The sequence below is a fragment of the Gavia stellata genome, chromosome 20 (genome assembly GCF_030936135.1).
Source record: "Gavia stellata isolate bGavSte3 chromosome 20, bGavSte3.hap2, whole genome shotgun sequence".
Classification (NCBI taxonomy): domain Eukaryota; kingdom Metazoa; phylum Chordata; class Aves; order Gaviiformes; family Gaviidae; genus Gavia; species Gavia stellata.
In genome coordinates this window covers 17,782,963-17,803,190 of record NC_082613.1, presented here as the reverse complement: position 1 = coordinate 17,803,190, position 20,228 = coordinate 17,782,963, and the positions used below count along the sequence as shown (strand labels likewise).

Sequence of the window (20,228 nt, the reverse complement as noted above, 5' to 3'; positions counted from 1 at the left end):
AGACGGGGTCCTGTAAGGAGAGGCTGTTCCTGCAGAGCCATTTGAGTGTCTTGGACTTCATTCTCAGTGCTGGCTTCTGGAATAGCTAATTAGTATCTGGTCAGCTCTATGTATGTGACAGAGCCCAGCCTTGGTCCAGCCTTGCACTCCAGTTAATAACCCAGGGTGCTCTGAAACATAGGCAGAGATGCTCACGTGGCTGTGAAGGGCCAGCGTGGAGATCTGGTCAGCAGATCTTACTGGACCTGAGAAGCCAGCTACTGTATCACGTAACACCTGTATCATATACCTGTATCACATAATACCTTTATCTGCAAGGCTTTCCCATCACCTGAGGTGTCACAATGCTCAACTAACTTGATACTGTTAAACAGGATTTCTGTCTGTAATAAATTTGATCATATTAATTTCTATGGTTGATGCAGGGAAAGGCTTTCAAAAATTATTTTCATGACAAATGCAAGTGCCCTTTAGCACTGATTAGGTCTGACAGCCAGTTTGGAGTGTTTGCTGCCATATGCCATGTTGAGATTCTCTATATTCTAGAGGACAGATCAAATCAGCTGTGTAACAGTTCTTGTGTTACGGCATCAAGTTGATTCCACAAGTAGAGATAATTTCAGGGCAAAACAACTACAAAAGACAGTCATCTGAAGCGTTACTCAAAGACCAGGTAGTAAGGCCAATAATTCCATATTCTGTTGTAATAAACAGAAGACTCAGTTCCTGTTTTAGCTGCTACTCTTTATATAGTATCGAAATGTCTGTCTTTGTGTAGGGCCAAGTAATCACTTACTTATTCCTTAGATTGAGGTGTTGAATAAAAGAAAAACATGAAGCTTCATAAAGGCATTGAAAATACCTTTGCTCACTGGCAGCCTGTGTTCCCTCCCTGGCAGGAGCTCAGGGTTCCTGTCCTGTGAAAGCTGCCTCGATGCATGCAGCGTTGTCCGGGTTTTGTGGTGCAGGAGACCCCTCCTGACCTTTTCTGTGATCACAAATAAGCACTGAATTAATAGGCTCCTTCGGTGCTGGAGAGATTTGGGGAAAATACTGCAGAAAGAACTAAAGGCATAGGTTTGGTTTGCTTTGTGTCCTTGGTGGGTAAACATTGCATCTCCTATAAAGGGCGTCCATAAAGGGCAGCATCGGGTGGAGTAGCTTACTTTCAAGGTTACTGTGAAACGAGCAAGAAATGGGAAACATGCCCTTGGCAAGCTTGGTCAGGGCAATGACATGGCATAAAGCTCTCAGCACCAGCTTCCTCCCCAAACTCTTCTCGCTCATCAGTAAAGACACGTGACTCAGCCTGTCTCAGTTTCACTTCTGTAAGAGAGATCTTTTTCTGGAGAAGCGTGATCACCTCTGCCCTGCAAGCTTTATCTTGTCTGTCCTAATGTGATGAGGACCTTATTCTTCTGAGCAGAAGCAGCTGTTTTCTGTCTGGGGGAGCTGGAATTCCTTTCCACTGACAGAAGGGTTTGTGTTTTCTTTCTCTGGGAGCTGTTTTCTTTGAGGCACGTCTGGCTTGATCCATCTGTTTTTTCCTTTTAGTTGCAGGATTCATTGACTCCTTGATCTATCACTCAGCATGTGCCATCCAGAAGAAAATCGAACTTGGGAAGACAACATAAATAAGCAATGACCTCACTCCACAAAAAAAACTCTAAGGAGAACTAAACAGGATTTTCAAAATACAGGTCATCTTCTGAGTGCACAAGAGGAAGAGGTTTGGAATTACCAGATGGCCCTGACCGCTCTTACATTACTGTCCCATCATTCTTTGCCTGGCATTAATTTGTGGATGGAACTGCTTGAACCTTGCTGCTATAAAGATTAGCCATCTTGTCTGGCTGTGCAGACCCTACTGTAAAAACCCTTTTGTGTCAGTCCATGTTCATCCAGTTCCACCCCCCTCACCAAAAGAGATGCTGGAGATACTGCATTCTGTTTGCCTCCAGGAATAACATACTGTATTGTCATGAAACCTGGAAGGGATTGAAGTTGCCATCAAATAAGCTTTTTAATTTTTCTTAAAAATGTTCCTGAGTGTGCTGATGCTGTATGCCAGACCTCTGTGAAAATGTGCTGAATTCTGTGCGCTTTCCTTCCAGCTGTCCTGGGCACTTGGGATGTGTTTACTGTACCGTGGGGCATTGCAGTTCCTCCAGACTGCTCCTCTTACGGAAACTGCAAGTTCATGTTTCAGCAGAAAAAGTGGGTGGAGTTTTAATTGATTTTTAAATTGGATTGTGTTTCTCAGTTCCCCTCTTTTTCTATTTTGAAATAAAGTCCATCCTCTGTGTGTTTTGGTAAAGCATTTGGAAGAATAATTAAATTCTTTAAACTAATCCTGGTACTGAATTAGAAATTATAATTAAAAAACACACCTGCATTGTGGCAAAGTATGTAAATAACATGATGATGATGGGGTTTTCTTTTTCTTTTTAATGATCTACATAAGTGAGTAAAGTGCTTGGTATGTGAAATTATATTGGGAGAAATTGAACAATAATGAGGAAAAATAAAACATTGTAGATTCCTGCCTCATTTTGAGGCAAAACAGACTCATTACTCTTAAATCTCAGCTCTGGCTGTGCTTTAGCTCTGGCTTTGCTTGTTCCAAGCAATTGGTCCAACAGTGTACAGTGAGCGTGACAGGCACAGGATCAGATGATGCAGAGAGAAAGCTATTTTATAATTCATTTGAAAGTAGTTTTTGTTTTTGGGTTTTTTTTAATTAATTGAACTTATCTATAAACCAAGGACTATAAAAACCTGTGTTTTTTCAATTGGGGAGAGAAGCCATTTGAGGTGTGGGTAAGGAGACTGATTGCTCTCCAAGCTAGAATACTGAAAAAAATGGGTTTATAAAAAAAAAAAAAAAAATACATTTAAAACAAGGATATTTAATAAGTCCATGGGGTCAGGATCATATAGTACTACTACAATGTGAGGAAGGGGACGTAGTATCTGTATGTTTTATTGGGAACAAAAAGTGACCTGAACACCTTCAATCGCTCAGCAGAGCACACGGCTTTGTAACTAAATTGGAAAGAATAATCAGGAGTGGGAAGATGAATGGAAATAATGTAGCAAGAGTTTAACTCACAGTTATACACTTACCAGCTAATAGCTTGTCTTTGATAAGAAAGCCAATTAATTGTAAACCTCAGAAAAGCATTGGAGAGCATCACACAGAGCACTACTTAGCACCTAGAGAAAATAGAGGGAAGGTGAAGGGGCGGAAGTGCAAGATTTGTATTCAGTGTTGGAAACTGGATATAATGGAGAAGAAAAACAGAAGACACATACATACAGAAATGGCAATTTTACCGGGAGAGGTTGAAAAATCAATGACGCTAATAGTTAAGTAAAGTAACACAGGTTTGTGCTATAAAATGGGAGCTTCTGAGTGGGAGAGATCTGGTGATTTTAATAGACTGAACGACCAAGTGACTAATAGCCTAGTGACTAAAAGCTCAATCTGAGTCAAGGATGTTCGTGTTTGTAATTGAAAGTAGGAAAAGACATCCTGCTAACCCTGCTCTGGTGGAGAAAAACCTCCTTTGGGGAGCTCAGACTCCACCCTCTTGTTCTGCAGGATGGGGCTGAGATAGCTTGTGCTGTTTTTTTCAAAGCAGTAAGGCCTCAAAAAGTAAAGCAAATGTTAATAATAGATTAACGTGTGTTTTCAAAGTTTATTCAACTTAAGATAATTCCAGCTGTACTTGATTCTGTCATGTTCTGACTTAGCATGCTTGATTTTTTTTTTTCCCCTTTCTTACTCTTCTTTGATACAATTTTTAAAATATTTCCTCAGTTACAAAAAAAGACAGGAAGGGAAGATGCCCCTCTCCCCCTGCCCAAAGAACAACTACGAACCTCCCCTGAAAGCCATCAGTGGGTGGAAATGTCAGCTCTGTCATGTGGACAGCCAGGTTTGAGTGGCTGCCACCATCACCGCCACCGCTGTCCCCCAACAGCTTCGGAGCCACTGCAGGGACAAGCACAGCCGCTCACAGGCTCCACGCCCACCTCCAGCCCCACCATCTCCCCTTCCTCTCCCAGCCAGCATGGGCAGAGCCATGCCCACTCTCTGTCCAGCCAAATGCAACGTCCCTGGTGCCATGGGAGCGTGTCACTTTCTGGCACGCACAATGCCCAGCTGGTGGGACCAGCGCAAGCAGCACTGAGACCCCGGGGACTGCAGCGTCTGTGAGCCCAGGCATGGGGCAGTGCTGGGGGCAGGAGAGAAGCAAGCTAAAGAGCCAAGACGGGGGGTGGGGGGGGGGGGGGGTGGGGGTGCCAGTCATGGGCTAACGGCCTGGCTTCAGTTTCCTGGAAATGCATCATTTGTAGAATAAAATCCTGCCTTCGGCTGCCAGTCTCTCGATGAGGCTGAATTCGACGTCAGCATCATGGACCCTCGTCCTGCGAAAAGCTCCAGACCAGCGATTGTTTTCCCAGTAGTGGTGCCAGTTCCCTTCACTGTCTGCTCCGAAGCCAAACACAGACACCTGCACACACGCCAGCAAGAGCCATCACCGTATGGGCGCGCCGTCAATCTGAGAGCGCACAGACAAGCGGTGCAGTGGTGGTACGGCAGCAGCGCCCGGGCCCACTGGCCGTGCTCACCTGCTGGCAGGCGTGCAAGGCGAAGAGCAAGGCTGTGAAACCGGTGGAGGGGTACCGCCCGTGGCGCTGCGTCCAGTTGTCGTGGATGTACTTGAGGAAAGCTGGGCTAACGATCAGCACCTGAGTGGGGAGTGGAGGAGCCATCAGCTGCTCACCATGCTGCGAACAGGACAGCCAACCCCTGCCACCAGCGCCGCCATCGGCCCTCCCGCTCGCTGGCTCTGCTCACATCCCGCTGAAAAACAAGACCAGTCTCTGCCCAGAGGAGCCCTGCCTGCCCAGGAGCAGCTGGAGCCTGCCAAGCCCTTACCTTGTTTCTGTCAGCTTTGATGAACTGTTTCACTCTCACGTATGTGCTGCAAAAGCCAGAGGACAGCAGTGAGCATGGGGCACTCCTGCAACCAGGGCCTCTCCTTTGGAGGCAGCTGGTTTGTAGAGGGCAGCTGCATACACCAGCACTCGGCCCCACGGCACTCCCAGCCCCTTGGGATGGCCCAGCAGCATCCCCTGGCCTGGCGCTGGAAAGGGACACATCAAGCCCATGGCCTCACAGTGGGGACAGCCACCATCCCACCCATGGAGAGTATGGGACTGCAGGATGCCTGAGTCCTGCGGGGATGGGTCAGTGCCCACTTCCCCAAACTGCGGTGCCAGGCCCCTCTCCCAGGGGCCCTTCGTCCCACCAGGACCATGGTGTCAAGGCCCCAGTGAGGCACCAGGGTCCCCAGGACCATCCCACACAATCCCCAGGCTCTACAGCACATGAGATGCTATCCAAAGCTGACGCACTGTGTGAGCTCTCCACTGGAGAAGGCGCTGGCCACCCACTGCAGGTCCAGTGGCTTGAAGGGGACGAGGACGAGGTGGACGCCAGGCCCAAGGTTCACGGCGCTCTCTGGGTACATGAAGTGATGGGTTGTTCTCATGCCAACATCCAGCTCAAAGCCATTGATTTTTGCTCTGTTCATCCTAGGGGACAGCGGGAAGGCATGTCCCAAAATGAAGGTCCTTGCCATGCCAGTCCCAGGCTGCTGGTCCCACCGGGCAGGGACACCAGGACACCCTGGCCAGCAGCAGAGAGGGGACATGGGCGACACAGGGCCAGTGTATGTCCCAGCGTGGGGGGCTCCAGGGACCAAGGCCAGCAGCAGCACCCAACCCCCCCACCCCCCCGCATCGCAGGGTTTGTGTTGCTGGATTTCACAGGGTGGCTGGGGCACACCAGGGTCCCAGGGAGACAGGGAGGGGTCAGGCCCATTCAGGTCACCCACCTCAGCACCCAGTCATGGGCATCGATCTGCAGCCCGTGGCCAGACCCCTTCAGCCGTCCCGAGTTCCCCACCACCGCACAAGTCCTGCAGCCGGATGGGTCCCACATGCCACCGGTCGGGGCCGGGAGGACAGTGAAGAGCTGCTGAATTATGGCCTGGAGCTGGACACCCCTTGGGGGACCCTGCAGGGTCTGGGGGAGCAAGGGCAGTGACAGGCAGCATCAGCCCCCCCACCCAGTACCCCCAAAGGTCAACAGAGACCCCCTCCTCCCTGTGGAGCCCTGGGAAAGGCACAGAAAAAAATTGATGGGATATTACGAAAAGGGTGCAGGACAGCCTGGGGTGGGGTGGGGGTGGGGGGTGTCTCTGTGTGTGTCTGTGGTGAGCAGCGCATCCCTGCACCCTCTTCATCCCCCATCACATCTGTCTGACTTGATCTTGGCCCTGCCCCACCACAAACAGATTCAGGGAGCCTGGGAAGAGCCCCGACCTCCCGCCCGTGTCCCCACTCACCAGCCACCACTGAACCACGTCGGAGGAAAGCTCGTGGGCTGTGCCTGTCAGCAGAGGTCCCATGGCCATGTTGTAGCGGGCATTGAACCATGCAGAGCTGTTGGCACCGGTGGTGCAGCGGGCAGCGGGGGTGTCGGGGAGGGAGGGAGCCCCAGGGAAGGGGCTGAGGCCATCCATGGGGGCTCGGAAACATTGCCACAGGACCAGCAGCAGGCACAGGGCCAGCACCACCTGCGTGCGCCTCTGGCAGAGCATCCCTCACACCACCTGCAACAAGAAGTCACAGGGACCAGTGGCAGTGGCACCACAGGACCCCTTCCCACCCACCCTCCCTGCCCAGCCACCTGGGACACCCCTTGGCTGCTCACCAACCCTGCAGCGACCTGAAATAGCCTGGTACACATTTCCTTTTCAAACCGTTCAATGGCTTTATTGCTGTGCTCTGCTTCTGGAACTGCTGCAGTTACTTAGGTCCGGCTGGCAGCACATGCTGTATGAGGAGCTGCTCTCTGCCTGCAACACTTTTAGGGTCTGCAAATTGACATGCAAACAAGCAGCAAAGCGTTGTTGCCCCAGCCACCAGCCAAACTCCCACTCCCCTCCGGAGCGTCAGCTGCCCACCCGCGAAGCAGCTCCTCTGCGGGCAGCGAGCCCTGCCACCGCCTCCCCACGCACGCCGGTGCTGCGGAGCAGCGGCTGGGCACAGGAGCCCCTCGGCCTCTCCGCCGCTGCCGAGCCCACGCAGGCGCTGTGCGGCTGGCGAGGCGCTCCCGCCCCAGCAGCCCTGGGGTTTTGCAGTTTCAAGGGCACTGAATCATTGCCAGGAGGAAGGAGCAGGAGGTACTAACTGCCATCTGTGTGCATGAAGCTCTCTTAAATATCCGTAGTTAAGTGACATTTCTGTTCTCCAGCTAAAAGCACTCATGTAAAACTAAAGTCAGAGGGAAAAGAGTTTTATTGTTCTCAGGAGCTGACCAAGTGCTCAGCCTCTCAGGACCTGGCTCCCGTGGGCCAAGGTGAGAGTGAGGAGCAGGGATTCAGGGACAGCCTCCATCCCAGGCTCAGAAGCAGCTGCAGCAGGTTTGGGGCAGGGTCCCCTCTGTACTGGGAAAGCTGAAGGAGAGAAAACCCCTCCTGTCCTGACAGGAGCACACTGTGCTTCCCCCAGCCCCCCGCATGCTGATGTGGGGCTACGGGTCAGCGCTGGCTTTGTTTCTCCACATTAACCATTTTCTGCAGCTCCAACCAGCTGCACTCAAATCTGACCCACAGGACGCACACCTGACACCAAAACTGCTGCTCCTGGGGGTCTGAGCAACGAGCAGAGATGAGAGATGACGGGTGGGAGGGTCTGGACAGTCCCAGGTGGCCGCAGTGGGTCGCACTCTGCCTGTGAGCCTGCTCTTTCAAAAAGCAACCGAACCATCACCTCTTCTTGAAGGGAAGCACAAACAAGCCGCCACCAGTGCGCCGGAAATGCAGATACGGGTGCTACCGAGCAGGAAGCGCCCACCAAATGCCAGCTCTTCATCCCACGGGCTCGGAGGACCCCCAAAGGCCCCAGTGCTCTCCCTGCCAGCTGCCACGGATTCCCCATGGCTTAGTCTTTTGCCCTCCTGCAGCAGGCACGAGCATTTGCCATGATGGAGGCAAAGAGCATCCGTCTGATGTGCCAGTTGGGCCAGGAGCCAGCAGTCCCCCGGGATGATTCAGGCGCTCGTGGGGCCTCGGGGGTTATTAAGCTGCAGCCCATGGAGGGGGAAGAGCTGGCTGGTGGCTGCATGGCCGGCGCCAGCAGCTCCATTAAGCCCAGAGCCAGGGGACTCAGGCAGTGCAGTGAATATTTCATGAAGCTTTTTGCGGTCGCCCGTTGCTGGGGAGGGCAGGGCTCTGGCCAGGCAGGGTTGAGCAGCCCCATCTCCCTGCCTGTGCCCATGTGCAGCCCCTACTCCACAGACAGAACCTCTCCACCTGCATCCTCACCCCCACGGCGGCTGAAACGACCCCCCCCCCCCCGTCCCGTGCCCAGAGGTGCCCTCACCTTGGGGTTCCCCAGCCCAGCACCATCAGCCACAAGCCACCGTGCTGGAGCCATGCAGCCACTGCATCGGGCTGTGCCTGGTGGCCACAGACCTGGCCCCATCCCCGCTCAGCCCCAAGGGACACTGCCAGGAGCTCCCCAGCCCTGCAGCCAGGAAAGAGGCCCTCATGGTGTCACAACCCCCTGGTCCACAGCCAGATGTCCCTGGGGCCCCTCACCTCCTCAGAGGAAACACTGCTGAGCAGGGCCGGGTGAAGGTGACGCTCCCGGGCTCGGTGGCCTTGCCAGTGCTTGTTGCAAGCTGCAACAGGAAGAGGAAGTGTTGCACCATGACATGGGGGAGAACAGGGCCTCGTGGTACCCACCACCCTTACATCCTGGCACAGCCTCCCACACAGCCCAGCACCGTGGCGGCCACCGGTCCTGCTGCAGCCAGATGCCCTAGCCATGTTCCCAGAGCAGATCACTAAATTCATCATTAAAACGTTCCTCTGAGGGTGGGAGAAGCTGCCTGGAGTGGAACTGCCCTCCTGTCCCTATGGGTCCTGCTGGGACAGCTCAACTTCTGCCAAGACTGACACCAGCAACATGGAGGTCTCAACAGCCTCGTGCATCCAGCACCTCACCAGCTGGTTTCTTTTGCTCACCTGGATGGGATTTTGGCTCAGAGAGGACAGAGGAAGGCTGAGAAATGTGCCTTGGCAGCTGGAAAAACCCAGCCAGTGGAGAAAAGCCATGCAAGCTGACTTGTGAGTAATTTTATTCAAGGGGAGGTCAGCCCTCTTTGCTCTGATGCCTGCAAGGAGATTTGGTGCCTGAGGGAGAGTGGCGAAGAAGAAGGATCTAGAAACTCAAACTAGAACAGCCCTGTGAAATACAGAGCACAGAAGAGACAGTATTTATCAGCGGTGGGCTCAAAGGGCCCCTCCACCATTGATGGGGGCCAGACACCAAAGGAGCAATGCCCTGAGCTGCCACAGAGCACATTTCTGGAGCACAAACAGTGAAGTCTGGCTAGGAGGAACAGGGACATCACCGGCTCGCAGTGGTGCTGGCTCCACAGTGCTCATTCGCATTTCCAAGCTCCCAACATGCTCAGCCCTCAGCAGAAGCCCCTTTCCCAGGGGTTTGCATGCCAGTACGGCTCACTTGCATCTCCAGAGCCCCGCAGGACACAGCGCTGCTCCGCTCTGCCATCATTTCCATTAGCAGTAGCAGAGCAGGGAGCACGACAGCAGCGGCAGTGTTGTCAGGGCAGGGCAAGAGCTGAGGAGCCAGCAACTGCTTCATGTTTGAGGATGTGGCTGGATTAGGAGCGTATCTGTGGAGCGTGGCGGTTGCTGAGTTCTCTCTCGGTGTGGTGGAGGGATCATCTGGGACAGTCTGGCACTGCTAGCAGCCCATGGGCGTGATCAGATCTTCCTTCTTGAATTGAGGCAGCTCCTACTCATTGAGCACATGAACGAAAGAAGCAGGGAAGACACCTTGCCTGTGAGGCTGTCCTTCAATCCACCCTTTCTGTGGGGAGACAGGAAGGAAAAGGAGAGGTGAGCATGGCACAGGGGCGTTCAGGGGGATGAGGGACTGGCCCCATAACAGCTGCCTTTGGTTGCCAAGGAAAAGACGGAAGATGGAGAAAAAGATGCAGAGCAGGAGATGACAACGGGTATGACAGTCATGGGACAGAGGTAAGAGGTGGATGGAAAGGGGATCATGCGTATCCCAGCTCCAGTCAGCATACACAGATTCACTCACCCACCAGTTGCTGTCCTCCTTTTCAGACACCACAATGATCTCGCCTGTGCGGAAAGTCAGCTCATCTTCCCGGTCAGCATCGCAGTCATAGAGAGCGCGGACCCTGAAGAGCAGCAGTCTGTTCTGCAAGCAGGAGAGAGCATTGTCAGGCCTCCTCAGCTTCATCAGACACAAACTAAAATAGCTCTAGTGCCTTGATCCCAAAGCCCCTGGCAAAGATGTGAGGAGCAAGGATGAGAGACTTGGAGGTTTCCTGTGCAGAGGGAGGGCAGAGGTGGCAGGTCACCTGCTGGGAGTTTGGGTGGGAGAGGGATCCAAAACACACTTCCTTCTGCTGGAGCATCCTTCCAGAGGCACCTGCTCCTCTGCACCAGGACTGCAGCATGTGCAGTTGCACTGTCTGGGGTCCTGGTTCTCTCAGGGCAGCTCTGTGTGAGGAGTCAGCGGTGCTGCTCAGCACAACCCCCAGACCAAGCAACCCAAGCGAGGTCCCCCTAATGAAGGGGCTCTGCCTCTGCACAGTGTCCTCGGGGTCAGGGGTGTCCCCTGGAGCACAGAGAGGCAGGGCCAGTGTGGACACGGCACCGTTGTCCATGTCCAAAACTGCACCATGACCTGCCAACAAGGCTTCCCTCAAAAGGCAGAGGAGCCTTATGGGGGTTTTGGTAGCGTTCCCACTAGCAGGGAGACGTCAATGCCAGGGAGTCACAGCAGAAGAGATGGGAGGAGAAGTTGCTGGGGCCAGCTCCAGCTCAGTTCAAAACCATAAGTGATAAATATGGGCAGAATGTGGGAGCTGAGCTGATCCTGGTCACCTACCAAACTGCTCCTCTGAGGAAGAAGAGGCAGGACATCCTGGGCACGGCTAGAACATGGATCAGGCTCCTGGAGGGATTGGTGTGGACCAGGCATGCAGAAGGGGTCCATGGCTTTCAGGGCACCTATGACACAATCAGGCTGGTCATCTCCTCCCACCTTTCATCACGGGTGGACAACAGCAACCACCACTGTCAGGCACCACGGTGCATGTGGTCCTCCTCCACAGTACAGCATGGCCAACAAGCACCCCATCAGTCTGGGAGCTGGAAAGGGGAGGGACTAGGGATGGGGTGGAGAGGGGCAGCAGGGGAAGGGGACTAGGCCAGGAAGCAGAAGAACATAGAATGGAGGCTGGGGTGAGAAGCGTGTTACCAGGAGATGGGAGATGGACTGTGCAGCTCCAAGGTGTCCCAAGACCTGCCAGCACCAGGGGATGGATGCAGCTGCCACGGGTTGTACGGTTGGCACCCTCCGTCCCCCCACATTGTTAAGCTCTGCTGGGATGATGCTGTTTCCTAGAGGCACCTGGAGGCTCCAGCTGGCCAGACCTCCATACCAGAGCACCTGGGGCTGCTCCTGGCAGCACTCACCCCTTTGTCAAAGGGTTGTGTTGTGCAAGCCAATACCTCAGCCCCCAGCCTGCCACCCTGCCTGGGTGCAGAGAGGGGGGGCATCTTTCTGCCATGGAGCACTAGTGGAAACATATCCACTGCCTGAAAGATGGGGACCGGGACGAGGTCGTTCCCTTCTCCAAATTCAGTGTCTCAAACAGCCCAGCAAACCCCAGAAGAACCTGGAGGCACCTGTGTCTAACAGCCAGGGTGCAGAGAACCCCACTCATGCTCAGCTGTGGGCATGCCACCCAGTGCTGCAGCTCCCACAGCTCTCCCAGCCCCGGGTCCAAGCAAGAGCCCTCGAGTGCCTGATCCACGAACGATGCTCGGCCAACCTGACCTAGGGCGGGTGCTGGACTGCAGACCTCCAGCACGTCCTTCCCATCAGCGTGCCCCTCCTGAGCCTGTTCTTTCATTACCTGAAGCCAGGCTGGTTGGGCTGGGCTGCTCAGGGCTGAGCGGTACCCAAGGCGCTGGCTCTGAGGATGTACGCTTGTGCTTGATGCTCAGAGACAGGGGTGGGCTCCTCCTGCTTCTTGTGTCCTCAAAGACGGACGAGACAGTAAGGAAGGGTGGATATGCCCCCTGGGGAGCTAAACACAGAGTAAGAACAGATCAGGGGTCAGCAGCAAGCTGGCGCTGAGCAGGGTTCCTGGGGTGAAACTCGGGGGGAGAATGGGCACAAACGCATCGTCAGGGATTTTCTTTTCTCTGCTTGCAGGTCTGACTTGAGAAATGCATCAGGTTGGAAGCAGAGCTGGGACCTGCAGAGGGGAAGTCAGGCAGGACTTGGTGAGTCTCCCAGAAAGCAGTCTCTCCAGTGGGAGCCGGTCTTGCAAAGGAGCAGAGCTGTGATGATGCTGCTATTTCTGCCAGCGGCTTTGTCTTCCCAGCCCCACCTCTAAAGACAAGCTCCTCTGCCTCTCCCAACAGCAGCAGCATTTGGGAGGCAATGGCACATCCTAACAGTACCAGCACAGGGGCTCTAAGGGTGAGCATACACTGCGCTGCTCTTCAAAGCAGGGATCGGTGCTAGGACAGACCAGCCAGCACAAGCCAGCCTTGGTTGCTCAAGAAGCAGAGGACAGAAGGGTGCCCTAGGGCACCAGACAACTCCTCACACCCCATCGGGGACCCAGCTCCCTCCCAGACCACCCTCTGCTGATGGAGCCAGGCTGCAGCAGCAGCAGCTCACCCTGCCAGCCCCTGCAGGACCCTGCCCACAGGCTCTCACCTGGCTTTGCCTGCTGGGGTGGGAATGGAGGCATGTAGGAGGGGGCCGGTGGCACGTCCAGGCTGCAGAGGCGGGTGGCTGGTGGGGGGCAGGTGTCCGGCCACCGCCCCCAGGGCACTGCCCCTGCTGCCTCCAGCCTGGGGGCAGCAGTAGTGGGGTGGTAGCAGCTCTGGGGACGGGCAGACCCCCTCTTCACAGGACCCAGCTGGGAAAGGGATATTTGCGAGTCAGACAGAGCGGGTACGGCTGGGCAGGTACAGGAGCACCGGCTCCAGCACAGTGGGAGCAGGGACAGCAGCAGCACATGTGGCCCCAAGCCAGAGACTGTCAGCACCTCACCTTCTCATCCAGGTCTTCGTCACTCTCATACATGTCATCTTGACCGAGCCACCACTCATACTCCACGTGGACATTGGGGTTGAACTGATTGCTCTGGGCCTGCAGCAGCTGGGGCACAGAGGAGCTCCCTGAGGACCCACCAGCCCCACAGGCAGCTGCTGGCCCCATCTGCGACTACCTGCCCATCAGGGCAACATCTGCAAGCTGTGAGCAGTGCTTCCCAGCAGCGAGGGGGTTTTGCAAAAATCTCCAAACACACAAATCAGGATGTGGCAGAAGCGAGACTTGGACTCATTGAGGAGATGCGCTCACCCCACGCAGCCTCAGTACAGCTCCAGGTCCTCCTGCCCAGGCACGGCATGACCCTTGCTTGGCCTGTCCCAAACCACTCTGCCCTGAGGGACCCCACGCCAGCAGGGCCAGCTCCCGCTGGACCCCTCTGCACCCTCCTCTGCATCCCACACTGGCGCTGGAGATGCTGAGGGGTACGGGTGGCCCTGCATAAAGTGTCCACATGGGTGCGGGTCCCCTGCCACTCTCTGCAGCTGGGATGCGTCCCAAATCCAGGGGGTGATGAGACATGGTGTCTTACCAGCTCTTCACACAGGGGATGCCTCATCCTCCTGGCAACATCCAAGGGTGTCTCTCCCACTTTGTTAGCTGTGGGGGGGTAAACAGCAGCCTTGAACACCGCGAGCCCACCCTGTGTTCAGCGATTTGAAGAGCAGTGCTGCATTTGGACATCTGGGGGCAAATAAGCCTAGAAGAAGGGACAGCCTAAACCCAGACCAAGACAAAGGCTCAGGACATTAAGGGATGGTGGTGGGAAGATGAAGAAGAGGGCAGGAGCTGAGACAACCAGATAAAGAGGGAAAGGAGCACAAGTAAATCCTGATGACTCACAGAGATTGGACAAGATAGAGGGCAGAAGAACTTGGTCACTGCCAGAGCCTAAAGGCTACAAAACTAGAGGAGGACTCCAGAGCTGTCACCCCTTGTCATCTGCGTCGCTGCAGAGAGCTTTGGGCAGACCTGGTACATGTGCCCTGATGCCTGGTGGACACAAAGACCGCCCAGACACCCAGATCCCAGCGCCTGCAAGCAGGGGTCTGAATGCGAGTGAAAACAAGTGACAACCGTTTTACTTCAGTTTCACTTTAAAACTCCCTCCACTCCTAGGAGGTCTGAGGGTGGGACCTGTGACGGTGTTGCTGTAAGTCTGCAACATCATTATTTCTGCAAAACCCCTCCTTGCAGAGCTGCGGCACAAGTCTGGCTGGGGAGGGGTGGGCTGGGGGGACTCTGGGGAAAGGGGAGGGTGGAAGAAGGGAACAGCAAGAGCTCTGTAACCCCGAGGGACTGCAGAGCATCCCCAGACCAGCGGCAGGGTCTGCACTGTGGACTCAAGATGCTCGAGGTACCAGTGGTAGTCAGTAAAGGCAGATCAGGCATGGCTGCGCCCGGCATGGCTGAGGCAGTGAGAAATTTGGCCACCAAATCACTGTACGACTGAGGGACATGCACCCAGCTCCTGCCACCCCACTGTGGTCTCTCTGCCCTCCAAAGGGCTGCCACCACACTGCCTGGAGTGGGAAACAGGAGCATCTCAGGAACATCCCAGGAGGCAAGGTTCAACACATCTACCAGCTCGGCTGATACCTGATGGTGGGAACATTTGTGCCCTCCCATTTCACACAGGATCCTAGTTTTAAAGCTCACTTCTGTGTTGTGGAGAGAAGATTCACGGGCAGTATAAATGGTTGAACCTGTGATCTGGGCTCCAGAGCACCAGCACACACCGTGTCTGAACCACCACTTTGGCAGCCCTCCCACCTGCTCTCCAGCATTGCAGCATTGGCTTTGAAAATTAGTTAAGTGCCTGTTTTGGCTCCTGCTGTGCACGTGCTTCGTGTGGAAGAGCAGCTCAGGCAGTGTTTGCCTTGATGGGCTCTGCCAGCGCAGTGAGCCCACCTCAGCGCAGTCCCACCACAGAGCTGCCGGTCAGAGGCAGGCCTGTGGCTGCCCACCCAGGAGGGGGACAAGTGAAGTGGGGCAGAGGCACGAGCTCCCTGGAGTCAGGAGCACACAGGAGCAAGCTGGTTCCTCCCTGGGGAGCAGAGAGGAGCGTACCCTGCTCTGAGCTGGAGAGCAAAGCCACTGTTTCTGTCCCAGGCTGCCAAGAGCAGGAACCGGTGAGATGTGCTCGCCCCACTCATAGAGGGCCACATGCACCCCAAACCGGCTCGTGAACACCACTGAGCCTGGAGAGCCAACCAAGAGCAGTGTCAGAGCAGGGCATCTCGCTGGACATGCAGAGGAGAGCCTGGCGCTAAGGCTGTCACCCCGCGGGCAGGGTCCCCACCCAACACTGTCATCAACCCGCCTCTCCCCAGCCGCAGACAGGCATTGCTGAGCACTTTAGCAAGACTAAGGAGGGGTTTCCAGAGAAAACCTGAGAAGACACCCTGTGTGTGCACGGGGTGGGGGGTCCCATGGCCACTCACTGATGGCGATGTTGGCTTTGGCCTTCAGCAGCAGTTTGACACACTCAGGTTTGTTGTGAGAGCAGCAGTAGTGAAGTGGTGTGTTCCCCTCCGCCGTCTGCTTTGTCAGGCTCCTGCTGCAGCAGAGGGTGGATAATGTCAGCACCCCCAGGAAGAGCTGCCAGCCCCAGCCCCAGCAAACACTGCCTGGCGCTGGCACACGTGTCCGTCTTCCCACCTCGCCTGAAGAAGAGGTAGTCACTACCACTGTCACACCTCAACCCAGAGGAGATGAGGGAACCCAAGAACCCTCTGATCTGGGAGAAGTTACCCCAAGCCCAGGCCAAGGCACGTTTGCTGGGAGGCCTGCCCTGGTGATTTTTCTCTTTTTTTGGGAGCATTTTGGAGAAGATCATCAGTCTTACACCTTTCACTAGTACAAATTAGCCATGACAAGCTGACTGGGTGTCATGAGCTTACCTGTTCTGGACAAGAAAATCGACAATATGCAAAGAGGTTCGATCAGACAACAGCACTGCCAGGTGGAGAATGGTCTCCCCAGGTTCCTGTAACCAAGAAAAATACGGCAAGGATGAGACTGTGTCTGCCCGCACCACCGCCACAGATAGGAGCACTGTCCTTTAGGGACTGTCCTTACACATTTAAAATCCCTGAAAGATGAACAGGTTTGACTGTCTCTTCAGAGTCATGGCCACCAAGGTTGGTGAGAACCTAGTTAACATGCGTAGAGCCATGGGTCATGGCTTCTGAAGAAGAATTGATCATCCCCTTTTCATATTTAGAAACAGAAGCAGCCAAAGGTGACTTTTCTCCCCAGGCCAGCAGTTGAACTTTGCTGAGTTCATGATCTCACCAGAGCCCCAGGGTGTGCAACGGCTGCTCCCCAGGGAGCTGCTTCTCACTTGCCAGTTTGTCCCAAGACATCCCATACTGATGGTGCTTCTTGCTCGCTGCAATTTTACTCCTTCGCTTTTAGTCTGGAGGACACCCACCAGCGTCCTTGCCAGCAAAGGGGGTGGCACGGCGGCATGCCCGCAGCTCCGAGGGTTAGGGCTGCGCTGTCTTCTTGCACTTACAGCAAGGACCCACGCTGCAGTTTTGCAGGAAAAAACGCTGCCCTGATTTTTCAGCCTGTAGTGAGACTTGGATGTCCTGAGAAAATCTGCTCAGAAGTTTACAAGTAAATCTCGGTTACAAATTGGCCTTTGGAAAGCCTTGGGCTTGTGGTTATGACTTCTGGCCCCAACACACACAGCTGCTGTGGCGTCGCAGCCAGAAAACTTCCCTCTGCCATGATGTTCCTTACCCTGCTCGAGTCTGCCTATTGCTCCCGGTTCACAGGAAGCACCATTTTCATCAGAAAACTCTGTCCCCTCCCAGTCACAGGGACCCTTATGGACAGGCTGGTGATACAATGGCCAAGCTGTTGGCCATACGGGCGCACGGGATGGGTAGCCGTACCTGCAGAGGTGCCAGTACAGGATCACTCAAATCCACATTCTCAGCGTATGCTTGGAGCAAAGAAAATATGTCCTTGTCCTTGATGGCTTCTGGGAGGCCAGAGCACTGAGCAGCAGGGCTCCTCTTGGCATATTTCTTCTCAACATACTTGGAAATGATGAAATTTTTTCGAAAGGCCCTGGCAGAGACCAGCCGAATGAGAGTTAGGGGCCACAGAGCAACTCGGTGAGAATCCCAGGGCCAACACCTCCTCTCCTTCAGACCTGCCAGGCAGTTTAGCACGTTTCCTCTCTCTGTCCCATTCCCCAAATTCCTCTGCACCAGCATTCACAGTAACTCTTACAAAACACTGTGGTTTTCTTAAAGCTTCCTCTCCTGCAGTTACATAATTAACTGAGAACTTGACTTTCATGCATTTAAAGTGCAGGCAGTGCCATGGCTGGGGGCAAGGACCCCTGCAGCCACCACCAGAAGCCAGAACCAGCTCCCCATCTTTCCTTCCAGCAGGGATCCCACCGCCTTCATCCAGCACCCCAAGGTCTTGTGCTGGGAGGGACGGGGAAGGGTCAGTACCTCTTGCCCTCTCCCAGGCACTCATTGCTTTCCAGAACCCCCTGCATCGCCTCTGCTCCGGGATGAGGAGCCCTGACCCCTCCACCCTTCCCGACTGGGAGACGCTCAGGGGTGCACTGGGGATTTATGTACGATCCTGGTGATGTTTTCTGCTCTCGTCTCCCTTCCCTTCCTCGCCAGCTCTGACATGTCCTTTGCCTTTCAGACCCCTCTGCCCTCACAGTTCAGTACTGGGCTCAGCTCCCTGATGGTGAGAATTAGGGGAAGGAGTAGAAGTCTCAAGGACTGGGAAACACCATGTGGCATGAACTGTCAGAGTATCCATGGGTCAGGAACAGCTTCCAGACAAGGACTGGCCAAATAAGCTGAGTCTCTCGCCCTGGAGAGGTCAAGAACAGCAGAAGTGGTGACAGGCCCAAGGATCTGGGGTGGCTGCAGGTGCCCCGGGGGCGAACGATTGCTCAAAACTGAAAAGGCCACTGAGGAAGAGCTAAATTATTAATTTCCACAGTTTGAGTTTCCCCAGAATCCAAGCAGAATGGTGGATCTGGCAACCTTGACCATGTTGTTCCAGTTGTATTTTCCTGCTCTCCCAGCTTTCTGCTGCTCTCTCCCTGCCAAGTGCAGTTCCTTATCCACCTATTCACCACAGGGTAGGTCCACACTGTCTAAACAGTCCCCTAGTCAGGACTTACATGCCTGTAATGGAACTTGATCGCGCCTGGTCTGCCTGCTCTCCAGTCTCCTGAAAGACCCCTCGGCCTCTGACAATAAGCTCCCCAGCTCTGTGTTTCTGCCACGAGCTCTGCTGCACCCCAGGTTTACAGCACTAAGCCCTGAAGAAGCCCCCAGCTATTGCTGGTACCAGGCACACCACCCCAGCTCTCCCCCGTCCTCTGCAGGGTCTAGAGGCTGGGGCGCTCCAGGATGAAGGACGGGGGTGCCCACATCCTCAGCAGATCCTTGCTTGATGCCTACGCTGATCCCACCAACCCTGGGCCCCAGCCACTGGACACAGTGAACTGCTCTGCACCGCACAAGTCCCTGTCCCACTCCACACTCCTGCTCTTCCCTGCCCTGCTGATGTGCAGCCAGGGCTGTCCTGCTTGGCAGCTCCGTTTATTTCTCTTCTTGCCTTTCCCTTTCCAGCACTGATTCCTCAGTCCCTGTCCTGACCCCAAGGCCAATCCTTGAGCTGTCCTGCCGGCTCTTCCTCATTCTTCTTCTGTCCTTTATCAAACCTTTCCTGCTGGACTTAGTGAAATCATTTCTAAAGAAAAGTTATAGTCTGGGGAGGAGATGGAGCAGTGCCATGTGCCTGGTCACTGCAGGGAGCACACAGGACCACAGAGTGTGTGCCCATGGGTGAGGGCCCCATATCTAACCTCCCACAAAAAACAGCTCTTGCAGAGCAACTCACATGTCACTGTGCACTGTGGGCTTCAGGAAAAAGCTGGGGAGATTCGCTTCCATGATGTTGTTGAAGCCAGAGTTGCTGATATTCCTCGCCAGCTGCAAAACAGCCAAGCTAGAGGTGACATGGGACATGCATGGCAGCAGGAGAGGGAGCTCCAGGCTGAGATCCTGACCAGGTGTCGAAGGGATGTCAAGGGGTGCCAGGATGTGTGTGCCCAATGGCTGGAGACTCTGCCCTGACTTCTGCTGCTGAGATCTCCCAACTCCAGCACCGCAGCCAACCCCAGAGCCGACCCCTGGGCTTGGATCTGGGCAAGCAATGATCCCTGCCAAACACTACCATCCCCTGCCCTGATGCCCACCAGCTACCAGCAGCTCCCATCACAACCCCACCAAACCCGTGAGCATCCGGAGTGTCATGGCCCTAAAACAGCCCCCTGCCTGCCCCACACTCTGCTCTACCCCAGTTCAAGCTTACCCCTGCCCCACAGCTCCCCTGCACCAGGGGACACAGATAGGGAAAGAGGACTGAGGGAGACGGGTGAGCCAGCAACAGTGAGGTCACTCCCCCCTCTCCTCCTTGAAGATGACAGTTCCTGCCACAATAACTACTAAGCCCCGGGGAATTACAGGTGGGTATGGGTCAGTTTAACAAGTGAAAAACCCACTGAATTAACCTTGTTTTAGGAAGGCTAGAGCAGAAGCAGGGGGAAGCTTGAGGTCAGAGCACACCAGCAGCGTCCTACCAGCAATTCAGATGTTGCCAGCTTGTCCAGAGACAGCGACTGGATGCGGGAGAGGTGCACACCCATTTCTCTGTGAATCCCAGAGCACTCGATGCAGATCAGGATGCCCAAGTTAATGGAGAGCCAAGTGGGATCTGCAGAGACAAGACAGCCGTGCTTGTGCGCATCTCCTGCCTCTCCTCCCCACCGGCCCACCACCACCCCAGGGCACAAGCTCCACAGCAGGACAGAGGGGAAAGGCAAGACCCCAGATGCCTTCTGGTCTCCAGGAGCTGGATGCCACGGAGGGAAGGGCAGAGTTCTG

At 54.8% G+C, this 20,228-nt stretch overlaps 3 protein-coding genes across 4 annotated transcripts in view; 1 reads left to right on the top strand and 2 right to left on the bottom strand.

The window, feature by feature from the left end:
- Positions 1–2,550, top strand: part of ERGIC3 (ERGIC and golgi 3) — a 30,492-nt gene extending 27,942 nt beyond the window's left edge. For both annotated transcript variants that reach the window (XM_059827184.1, XM_059827185.1), the window contains one exon: positions 1,555–2,550. In XM_059827184.1, the coding sequence (XP_059683167.1) occupies positions 1,555–1,634 (80 nt within the window). In that variant the 3' untranslated portion in view covers positions 1,635–2,550. The remainder of the gene's footprint in view (positions 1–1,554) is intronic.
- Positions 2,551–4,352: 1,802 nt separating this feature from the next.
- LOC132318735 (CMP-N-acetylneuraminate-beta-galactosamide-alpha-2,3-sialyltransferase 2-like) lies at positions 4,353–6,677 on the bottom strand. Its single transcript, XM_059827268.1, has 6 exons — positions 6,423–6,677; positions 5,910–6,100; positions 5,428–5,607; positions 4,949–4,994; positions 4,639–4,758; positions 4,353–4,520 (listed from the first exon to the last, which is right to left on the bottom strand). Exons 1-6 carry the CDS (start codon positions 6,675–6,677, stop codon positions 4,353–4,355), a joined length of 960 nt encoding a protein of 319 aa, XP_059683251.1.
- Positions 6,678–9,906: 3,229 nt separating this feature from the next.
- LOC104256151 (arf-GAP with SH3 domain, ANK repeat and PH domain-containing protein 2-like) overlaps positions 9,907–20,228 on the bottom strand; it is a 28,480-nt gene continuing 18,158 nt past the window's right edge. Inside the window, exons 15-26 of the mRNA XM_059827205.1 lie at positions 19,925–20,058; positions 19,183–19,274; positions 17,190–17,367; positions 16,188–16,273; positions 15,729–15,844; positions 13,817–13,884; positions 13,225–13,332; positions 12,886–13,090; positions 12,071–12,244; positions 11,038–11,159; positions 10,219–10,341; positions 9,907–9,981 (exon numbers count right to left, since the gene is read on the bottom strand). Of these exons, the coding sequence (XP_059683188.1) occupies positions 9,907–9,981; positions 10,219–10,341; positions 11,038–11,159; positions 12,071–12,244; positions 12,886–13,090; positions 13,225–13,332; positions 13,817–13,884; positions 15,729–15,844; positions 16,188–16,273; positions 17,190–17,367; positions 19,183–19,274; positions 19,925–20,058 (1,481 nt within the window). The remainder of the gene's footprint in view (positions 9,982–10,218; positions 10,342–11,037; positions 11,160–12,070; positions 12,245–12,885; positions 13,091–13,224; positions 13,333–13,816; positions 13,885–15,728; positions 15,845–16,187; positions 16,274–17,189; positions 17,368–19,182; positions 19,275–19,924; positions 20,059–20,228) is intronic.

Excerpts from the sequence above, each read along its gene's own strand:
- LOC132318735 (XM_059827268.1), bottom strand. The coding sequence starts at position 6,677 with ATGCTCTGCCAGAGGCGCACGCAGGTGGTGCTGGCCCTGTGCCTGCTG. Across the intron at positions 5,608-5,909 it reads GCCCATGACTGGGTGCTGAG|GATGAACAGAGCAAAAATCA; the intron begins GTGGGTGACCTG and ends GCTGTCCCCTAG. Across the intron at positions 4,521-4,638 it reads CCTTGCACGCCTGCCAGCAG|GTGTCTGTGTTTGGCTTCGG; the intron begins GTGAGCACGGCC and ends GCGTGTGTGCAG.